This window comes from Symsagittifera roscoffensis, chromosome 5, assembly GCF_963678635.1.
Source record: "Symsagittifera roscoffensis chromosome 5, txSymRosc1.1, whole genome shotgun sequence".
Taxonomy (NCBI): Eukaryota; Metazoa; Xenacoelomorpha; order Acoela; family Convolutidae; genus Symsagittifera; species Symsagittifera roscoffensis.
In genome coordinates, this window is record NC_087066.1 from 21,945,108 (window position 1) to 21,956,006 (window position 10,899).

At 33.9% G+C, this 10,899-nt stretch overlaps 1 protein-coding gene across 1 annotated transcript; it reads right to left on the reverse strand.

Annotated features, from left to right (window-relative positions):
• LOC134846650 (retinol dehydrogenase 10-like) lies at positions 1-930 on the reverse strand. The gene has a single exon (XM_063864034.1). The coding sequence runs from the start codon at positions 928-930 to the stop codon at positions 1-3; it is 930 nt and encodes a 309-aa protein (XP_063720104.1).
• Positions 931-10,899: the final 9,969 nt, after the last annotated feature.

Consider the following 10,899-nt stretch of genomic DNA (forward strand, 5'->3'; position numbering starts at 1 on the left):
TTACCTACCAACCAAGTCTTTGAACAATGTTTGCCCACCAAATCCCTCTACAACTTTAGCCCAGCCTTCAGCTGGTAACAAGAATTTTGCAGCCCCAAATGCTGAACACAATTTGGGTATTATCACGTTTGAATAGTTGTAAAGAATACCCTCTTCAATTTTGGACACGACGTAATCTTGTTTCAATATTGGCACTAGGAAATCTAGTTTGTTTTTATTCGTTCCTTCAAACATTCCGGTGTCTACGACGTAAGGGCATACCAGGGTTCCAATGATGGTATCCTTGAACCCTTGACATCTAAGTTCAAGGACAAGAGTCTCGTGAAACCCGGCTGCCGCGAACTTACTCGCGGCGTAGTCGGTTATTCTGGGCGATCCAGAGAACCCAGCAACGCTCGCAATCGTAACAATGTGGCCTCTATTTTGTTCCATCATTTTGGGCAAAAAAGCCTTGACAGTCCAGAAGTGTGATATAATGTTCACTTCGAATGTTTTCACAATTCCAATGTCATCTTTCTCGCAAAGAAAGTTGTTTTTGGTCACGATTCCGGCATTGTTGATCAGAATATCAACCGCTTTGCCGATTTTTTCAGCCTCGGTGTAGACCTGACGACGGTCTGTTATGTCGACTTTCGCATAACTGAACTGATTAATTTCTGTACAATTTCTGTTGTCTTCAAAGAGAGAAGCAACCCTTTTTTGAGTCTCTTTAAGACCGTTTTCGTCGATGTCCCATCCGATAACAATTGCTCCTCTTTTGGCGAGTTTCAGGGAAATAAGTCGACCGAGTCCGCTTCCAGCTCCAGTTACCAAAACGACTTGCCCCTCCACCGATTTCGGTTTTCCGCGGTAAAATAGTCGACAGAAAGACGTGGCATATTCGAGCAGAACTTGAAATAATAGGAATATTACTTCAATAACCAAGTGCATAATTATAAAGTTGCAAGTGTTTTTCTAAAACAACAGGTTTTAAGTTTTGCAGTAAGTTTATGATTACTAAATCAAGATATCAATGAAAAATAAAGACCATATTTAGATCTCGATATTAAAAATAAACTAAAACTAAAATTGAAACCAGTTGTAGCTGAAAAATTAAATTGGAACATCTGCATATTTTCTGTTCTTTCTAAATAAATCAAGGCTTAAGAAGTGTCCACATAAACTAACCCTCCCTCCCTTTATCAAACACAATTTACCCTCAGAAGACGATGAACATCTGTCCTAGATAGGTGTAAATGAGCGATTTTTGGATTTGAACTTATTGGCAATGTTTTCGAATCATGAAACAAGAAAGAAAAGGTTACCCCTCATCAAAAATAAATTCGTTTAGGAGAAGTTTTTTTTTATCTTATATGATTAAAATATCAAATTGGCAAGCAAATTTGCGAATTCAATTTTCAATAATTTTGTGTTTATCTTTGCTGGAGCCACCAGCGGATTTAGGTAGGGGCGGGGCTAGTATATACTAATTTTGAGGGGAAGTGCACGCCGAAAAAACACATTTTTTTAAACCAAAATTTTAAAAAAGTGCTCAAAAACGCCTTTATTGTATGTTTTTTTTTTTCAAAAAAAGCCTGCGGCGAAGAAAATTTGGTAAAACTGAAGTCTTTATAGTGATTTTAAGCTCGGAAAATCAGTTTGGTCGAATTAAAAAAGGTCGAGAAAATTTCGAAAATGTTTTGAAGCTCCCCCCTTGAGAAAATCCTAGATCCGCCTCTGACTGGAAAAAAACCATTAAATTGGAAAAAAGCAAAATCATTTTTTCAGAAACGTATTTATTTAATGAAAACTATTGTTTTTATTTAGATTTACCTGTTTTTAAATTTGGTTTTTTTTCTATTCACACAAAGTCCTTTTCATCAAATAAGTGAGAACAATCAAAGAAACGCTACATTGGTGCAGCTGAAGAGCCTCAAAGCTATCAACGATTAGTTGACTGTTTTAACAAAAAAAAACATGAAGCTTTTGTTTTCTTCTCGGTTTCTTGTTTCGTTTCGTTGTTTGTGTTTTGTTTCTTTTTTCTTTCTATAATACAGACTAATGGATTTCACTTTACACTGGTAAATTTTCAGCCAAGTGTTCATTTTTCTCATTCAATAAAACTGCAAAAACTGCCAAAGCTAGCCATTATTTATCATATCAATCGCATATAAAGTGTTTTTTAGGCTTCTCAATTGTTTCAGATGCCGACGCCAGGCACTGTTTTTACAAGAAAAAAAAAACAAAAAATTGAGTTCGCTTGGTTTCCAATTCATAGTCACAAGCAGGGGCGGGTTTAGGGGGGGACGCCCCCCTCTTTAGAGATTCGACCCCCTCAGCAACAAAAGGCCCCCCCCCTTTGGCATTATTTTTCTGACATCAATTTTTGACTGATCAACCCTAAAATTTTTCACAAGGCGCCTTTGGTGCCAATCTATACTAATTTTGGAGAGAGCGCGTCAAAAAATGCTTTTTTAAATTAAAGTTTTCCAAAAAATGCCCTCAACAACGGCATTTTGACCTGTTTTTTTTTTCAAAAAAGTTTACTTTTTTTTTGTCAAAACAGGGTCTTTATAGTGTTCCCCTCGGAAAATCAATTTGGTCGACTTAAAAAAAACCGACAAAATTTTTTCTATATTTTTTTTGAAAATCAACCCTTTCTCGAGAAAATCCTAGATCCTCCCAAGTTCACATGCCATAATTGTTTTAGAGGTTTTCAGATAGAAATGTTGAGAAAACATGAGTGTTCACAAATACGTCTACATAACATTCTGATCTTTTTTGTTTTTCTGAAATCAAATGCCTAAACCACTCTAGGGAAGAGAATGATAACTTGGTCCCCCTAGATTATATGATTTGTAAACTACACTTAAGTAGCAACACTCGCCTCAACGAAGCGTTCAGTTGCTTAGTGAAGCAGAATAACCCGGGTTGACCAAAATGTGCAACCAAACGTCGCACCATGCATGGTTCCATGCGAGCCATGAAAAATTGTCGACGTATTTTTATGTTAAAATAACACATTTTCCATGCATGACGCGACGTATGATTCCACATTTTTTAAAGTATGGGGGACTTCAAATTAGACAATATTGATACTTTTACTAGGGCTGTTGATAAATTATATGTCACCATGGAAGCTTGCAATGTATGGTTACTATGGTATCATGCATGGCGAGACGTATGGTTACTATGGTACCATGCATGGCGCGACGTATGGATACCATGGAAACATATATGGCGCTACGTTAACGATGATGCTTTCTTTGATCTTTTTCCACCCACCTGTGATATTTTCGAAGTGGTTTTTTCTTCACACTGTCCCGTTACAAAATTGGCAGACCGTAAAATCAGACCAAGAAAAACATACTTTTTAATGCTTAACCTTGTAAAATTCCTCTTTAGACCTTAAAATGATGCTTTTGTGAAGTGAGGTGAGAACGGGGTCCTTTGAGCAACAGTTTTCTTGATTGAAAAAAGGTAATTAAATTAGGCACTTAATTAATATGACAAAATGTTTTTCTAGGCCTTGCTCGAGTCAACCGATTTTCCACTAAATCCCCGGGCCAGTCTCGTGTTTAGAATTATCAGTTAAAAACGGAAATTTTTTCTTTGGACACCGAAAAACAAAGTATAAAACGAGTGTTTTTTGTCGCGAGAATATACTTTTCATTTTTAATTCTAAGATAGCATCAAGTTATCAACACTTGAATTGTATTTAGAATTATGAATTTTTATTTGAACTTTTTTTAGCAAACGAAATAATAGTCTATTCCTGCAAAATGGGTTTTTTATGCAACAATTATAGTCGGTAAATAACCAAGACAAGGATATTTTACCGGCTTTGACAATCAGTAATACGGCATAAATACGGAAAAAAAAATTTTCAAGAGCGCAAAACTTCACGACGCTCAAAAGGTTGCTTTGCGAACCGCTGGATGAACTTTTGAGGCTAAAACGATGCATCAGAGGCAACCGAATTTTGGCATTTTTTGATGCTTGCATCAACGGCTGGTAAAAGAGCATACATTAATTTGAGTATCGAATTAGGATTTTTGCTCTATAAAGATCAAATAACAATCCTCCGCTCCGCTCCGTTAGAATAGCTCAACTTGCTAAAATCATGATTACCTTATTCATGAGTATACCTGATACAGTTGTTATTTAAATTACACGAACAAAACAAGAAAACAAGAAATTTTACACGCGTTTTCATCAAAGTGAATAAGGACTTGAACAAACACGAAGAGAATAAAATTTTCTTATAATTTTACTAGGATTTTTATGATGCGCTTTATTTTGTGGACATTGCAACCGAAAACTCATCCCAAAACGGATCACTTCGGTTTATTAGGTAATCAAGAATTAGGCTGTGGCTGCGACTAACCACTTTACCTGATGCGAACATTATATACAAAGAAACCTTATACAGAGCCCAAAATTCTATGAAGGTGATAGCCAAAAAAGTTATTTCGACTTTTGAGAAAACAAATTAATTGCTCAAAAACGTTTTGCGCAGAGTTTTAGAGATTTCACCCCCTAAAAATATTGAGCTGTAAACATTACGAGGCCAAACTGTGCACTGAATAGGCGCACAATTTTCTGTCTGTATGTTCCTGGATTCCATAAACAAGTCTTTAAACATGTTAAAATTTTGTCGGAGCAATCAAATAAAATGAAAAAACAAAAAAAAACAAAGGGAGCGTCCTTGTTTTGGAATCCGCTTACAATGCAAAAAATGCAGTTTGGCCTCGTAATGAAAAAAAATGGAGAACAGCGCGTTTGAAGTTTAACATTTTGACCGGATAACTTAGATCAGCCTTTTACTATTTCGTTTCAACTTTTCACGTTACCAGCAGTTGAAGTCATCGCCATCATTGTATGCTCTACACTAGCTACAGATTTAATGTTTTCATAGTTTTCAACTACCAGCGCAATTTGCAACAATATTATTTTAGGGATTGCACTGAATTTCCAACTGATTTTGACCTGCACTTTGAAAGCATGTTTATCGCCAATTAGGACTAGCAGTTGGCCTTAAAAAGTTGAAATTAAAGCAATAAATTTCCAGCCAAACTGAAACCGATCAAACTTCACTCAAATAAAAATTATCCGCACTTGAAAGATATGATCAAAATCATAATATTTATAAAAGATCAACATAAGATTACTGTAGAGTCTCCTTATCTGCGGAAAAAAATTGTTATTGGTTTATGACAAACAAAACGGTTGATAATGAGACAAGGCAAAGCTGAAGTGTTCCTGCTTCAGAAAGAACCTGTCTAAATCTTCTTTGATTCAACCCACTCACTCAATCAAGTTCATCGCATTTTTCCAAATTAGGTTTCTTAAATAAGTCTGGTAAAATGCTTTAAATATTCCAGAACTGAAGCAGGGAACATTTATTTATTTGTTTTTCTAGAGGTGCATAGGAAGAATGCGATTCACTTGACTAAATTCTCATTTGTATATATTTAACTATTCTTTTTGTTTTTGTGCATTTATGAAAATTTGAATTCAAAAGAAAGCAGATCGAAAATAAAAGGAAACCCCCTTTACTAAGAAAATTTAGACAAGCTAATTTATTGAGACCTTGTTTAAGTTACCCGCATTGGCAAAAATAAGATTGCAATCGATTGTAATCGATTTTTATACAGATTTTCTACTAGTTAAAAATCGATTGTATGTAACTTAATTAGACTCTAAAATGGATAACATAGGGATTTTATACAGTTCAGAAAAAATCGATTTTATAGTCTAGAAAATGGATTTTTTTGAGGTATAAAATCTGTACAGAATCTGTATAGAATCTGTATAAAACAGATTATAATCGATTGTAATGCATTTTCTAAGGACCGAAAAATATCGATTATATTGTCTAAAAAGTTGATTATATTGTTCAAAAAACTGATTTTTTTTACTTGTAGTAGCATGCTGTTTGAAGACTCAAAACAAAAGTTGAATTCAAACTAAACGACACAAACTCAAGAAAATCATCAATATAAACAAGATTCGGTCACAAAAATATGCAATAAAATCATAAAAGTCATCAATATAAACATTGAGGTCTAGAATCACTGTATTCTACTATTATCGACGCATGAATTCGTTATTTATACTTCCTAGCTAGATTCTGGCAGTAGAAATATCGAGATCGAAAGATAGACAATGACTAGTCTCAGAGTTTTCTACTAGTTTTGTGATTTTGAAAGGTTATGGTTTGTTGCTAAATATTAATTATGTAAGATTTTGTTTGATGCCGCTGGGGCGACTGCGGCATCAAACAAAATCTTACAGAAATAATGATTAACAACAAACCATAACTTTTCAAAATTACAAAACTAGTAGAAAAACTCTGAGACTAGTCATTGTCTATCTTTCGATCTCGATATTTCTACTGCCAGAATCTAGCTAAGGAAGTAAAAATAACGAATTCATGCGTCGATAATAGTAGAATACAGTTTCTTCTAGACCCTCATGAAATCTTAACTTTAGAAAACTTCATAAACTAGTATAGCAATGAATAAAAATTGAATTTATATCGTTATAATTCATACTTGTGCTCCAACAAAGTTTTGAATTTCTAATTTTCAGAAAAATAAAGACGTTAAGCCTTCCTTTATACTAAAAATACCTGTCCTAAATTGAGTGATAAGTTGACCCATTTCATCAAATATACAACTATAACTATTAATATGCTTGCAGTTTATTTAAAATTTTTCATTCTTTTTTGAGAACCAACTGCCCATCGGTATCAAAGTTAAACTGAACCAACATATAAATAGGTTCCTTGATGATAAAAAAGTACAGTATAGGAGACGTATAGGAACTGAACACAATTTATCAAAAGTTATTTACATAGATCAATTCATCAAGAAAAGGCATATCCAATTTATATCAATGATCAATTAACTACAAAACCTGTTTTAACCAATCAGTTTTATTTGAAACGCCCATCAACTTGAATGTTCAGTCCCAATTTGGCAGCAAAAAGTTACACTTATGTTGTCTAATTGACCTTATTTTTGCATTAAGCAGCGAATTTAAAGAACTAGCTTTCAGAAACTTTGGTTAAGAGTGAAAGAAGAATGGAAACGATTAAATTGAAGAATTACTAAACTGATAGTGAAATGTCATACAATCAATACAAATCAAGCAAACCTTGCTCACAAGTAAATCAAGTTTTTTGAATGACGTCACGATACAATTCAAACTATGGGTAATGATTTTAGGTCTAGAGCTCACGAAGAACAAAGTCTGGGACAATCTCAGTGAGAGAAATTTTCTTTGAGGATGGTAGGATGTGTAAATCAAAAGAATACCATGGCTACAAGGATATTGAACTGATGATGACGCCAGAGAAATTGTTTTTCAAAACTGAACATTCTTCGTGTGACCCACAACACAACAATATAAATGATTGAATTTATATCGAAGTCACGAAAAATAATTTTAAAAAAATAGCGCTAAAAAATCTGATCATCTGGAGCAAAATGATCTCATTTGAAAATTAATGCCAAATATTTTCTACGCTACAAACTGTAAAACTGATTTGATTAAAACCAAACATGACAGCATTCAACGAACAGACACTGTACTTAGAAATATAGTTTTCATGAGATGGATTAAGTTTTCAAGTTTGATGATAAAAAAATACTCAAGTGGCGATTAAAGCCAATGTTAGCCAACAATATCAGCTTTGTGTTTCGTTTTTCAATACATTAAATCAAAAAAGTTCAAATTTTAGGCTCAGATGAAAAGTCATCCTGGGAATAGCAGAAATTCCTACCTGAATTTTCTGATTCAAAAATTAATGAAAAATGAAATTTTTTTAAAATCCCAAAGTTGAAAGGTAAATTTGAAACATCACTAAATCAAAAAGACGTTCAAACACTAGAAATTGATCCGTAGTATAATAAAAAAAAAATTGAAAGGAAAAAAAAATATATAAAAGGGATTGTTCGACAAAATCTTCAAGTTATAGAAATTAGTTTAAATGCACAAAGTTTAATTTTAATAACAAGGAAGAAGTTGGTTTGTTAAAATTTCTTTTTAGCATTTTTAAAGATTGAGCATTTTCCTCAGTTGTTATTTTAAAATAAAGAGATTCTAATATCACCATTTGAGCGATTCTTATTTTGTTTGAGCTTTTCAAAAAAATTTCATTTCTTATTTTTGGTTGGTGTTCTTTTGTCAACAAACCGCAAAAACTTAATTTCTTAAAAACGTATATCCGTAGAATATTCAAAAACAAAATGTCTATAGGCATTCTTTTGAAGTTTTTTGTTCGATAGAAGTCTCTGAATCTCGAATTTTATAAAGCATTGAATAGGCATAGAACTGCGTATACGGGAACTGAATTCTCTGTAGATATGAAAAGTGCATATGAAACGATTTGCGAGTAAAAATTTTTATCGTGCTACGCATAAAAAAAGGCATTCGCGCAACCACGAAATTTTTTAAAAGCAATCACGAAAGTGTTATTTCGCAAAAAAAACAAAAACAATTAGATACGCCAGACAGTACGAACCTTCTCCTAACGCTGACTGGATAATAGAAATTCAACCGCGTCGAAGTTTTTTTTGCAATATCAAATCAAAAAGAAATTTGAAACAAGACTGCTCGTATCAGGGCGAAGCCCTGAAAGATCGGACTTCCTTTAAGGTTTATGGAGCAGCAGTAATAACATTCAAAAAAATTAAATGAAATAAAATGAAACGAAAATTTTTTTTCCTAAATTTGAAATTTGTTTATGAAAATCATCTCCCCAAACGCCATATAAAGTACAAAAGAATAGATTTCGCGCCTAGTAACCAATCAATTATGGCAAATAAGCTTCGTTCAACCAACTTGGAACGATTTATAAGACGGAATAAAATCTCCGCTTACGCGTTCATATCGCGAATTATGTCGCGCGTTAATTGTCCCAAATTGGTCAAAATGGCCAAAATAGCAAACTTTAAACCCTCATAACTTTACGAAAAATGATCACAGGTGAAATATCTTTTCCAATTTAAGCTAAGGACAACAATACCTTTTGAATGATAAAAAAAATTCCGTCAAAAATTGCTAGTTGAAAAGTCGAAATTTGTCTGAAGAAAAAAACCCACCCCGAGCACAAATATTCCGTTACTTTCGTATCGAAAGTCGGAACAATAAGTCTTGACTCGTTTTCTTTCAAAAACGCTGGTGGTTTTATGACAGATAAATCCAGCACACCAGTTTTTGTCGAAAAAAATTCTCTGAAGACATTGAAGAAGACTATACTTTTTCATTTTGATTGAAAACTTTGATGCATTTACCAACTAATTTTAAACTGTAACGGTCATTTAAAGCCAGTGTCATCAGTGACTTGTGGTTTCGCTGAAAAGCACAAAGAGAGACAGAAACATTAGTCTTGCATTTCGCTTGGGTGCAAAGTTAGAAACAAAAATCCGTAGTATAAAATGCAGACAAAAAAATGTGAAAGTAAATCTAATCTGTTAATTTCTCAAATGATTTATTCTAATGTTAATATTTTAAAATATCTGAATTTATTCTTCTATTTAATTACAAATCAGTCCGATTTGAAAAGTTTCGAATTGAAAATTTTTTTCTCCATGTTTTGGCGCTGATTTCGAAAACCAAGTAGGTCAACAGTTGGGTGGACTGCTTAGTTTGCTGTGCCCTAGCCAGCAGACATCAAAGCAATAATCAGCCAATCAATTTGAATCATAACAAAAGGCACTGAATATTTTCAGTCGGGTTCTTGCATAACACTCATTGCTCCAAAAACCGATAGCAAAACATTAATCAAGAGGCTACATATAACCAAGAAGAGCTGATATTGCAATTATACAGCAGCTCTTCACTCAGTTTCTGCAAGCACGTTTTCACACCTTGATGTGACTTCGCTTAAGCATTTTGTTTAAGGAACTTCAATATTGGTTACATACCTGCCGCTTGAATGCACGGTCTCAATTTTGTTTCGATACGTTTGCTCTTTCAAATTTTTTGAGAACATATAAATTAGTTCAATTCGATTTTTAACTTCTTCATTTTAGAATTAGCGTACACTTGTGTGAGATTTTGCTGTAGAATTAGTGTAAGTTTTATGGCGCAGTCAAACTACAATGAGGCATAATTTTACACTTAGACAAATCACAGCTGCTGGGATGAAGGTGTGTGTAGTCGGTCGAGAAACAAGACGCGGGAACATAATGAAGCCATACGAATCCATGGAGGGAAAATGAAAAAAAATCAACACCCAACGGAAATATTTATTCTTAAAAATTAGCCCAACAGAAGCTCTGAATTAAGCTTTCATCGACCTGAAAAGGTTTTTTATTCATTAGAGACTGACAAATAGGTTCAAAATGACTACTTGTACATAACCATGTTACAAGTTAACTTAGTTTCGACATCAAAACAAAAGAAGTAGCTCACGTAAAAAAGGCGGAATAGCTTTTAGCTTTGGTAACTTGGATGTACGGATTTGATCTGTGAAAATCGTATAACTTGAGGACATTTTGCCAAACATTGTAAACCGAAAGGAGAACCCACTCCAGCAAACATTGTAGAAGAACCTGTACAAACTGAAAATTGAAATTTGTAACACTGGAAACACCATCTAACGAGGATCTCACCCGTTGAGACAAGATAAACGGACGGAGCGAGAACGAGCAAAGCAATAATGAGTTTTAATCAGTTCTCAGCGTCACAATAATCTACGATCCGAATCGACTAGAGATTAAAAAAATAGTGAAGCTTGTTTTGGGTTGGGATATGGCGGTGAACTTGAACAGCTGGCTGTATTTGGCCTTAAAGTTTTCCTATGTTGTTTTCCTCAACCAAACTGGTCTATACGAGCTGAAAGGTCCTACAGATGGCAAATGGCAACGAGCTTAACTGTGGATTCACTGATGACCCAACAAAACTTTT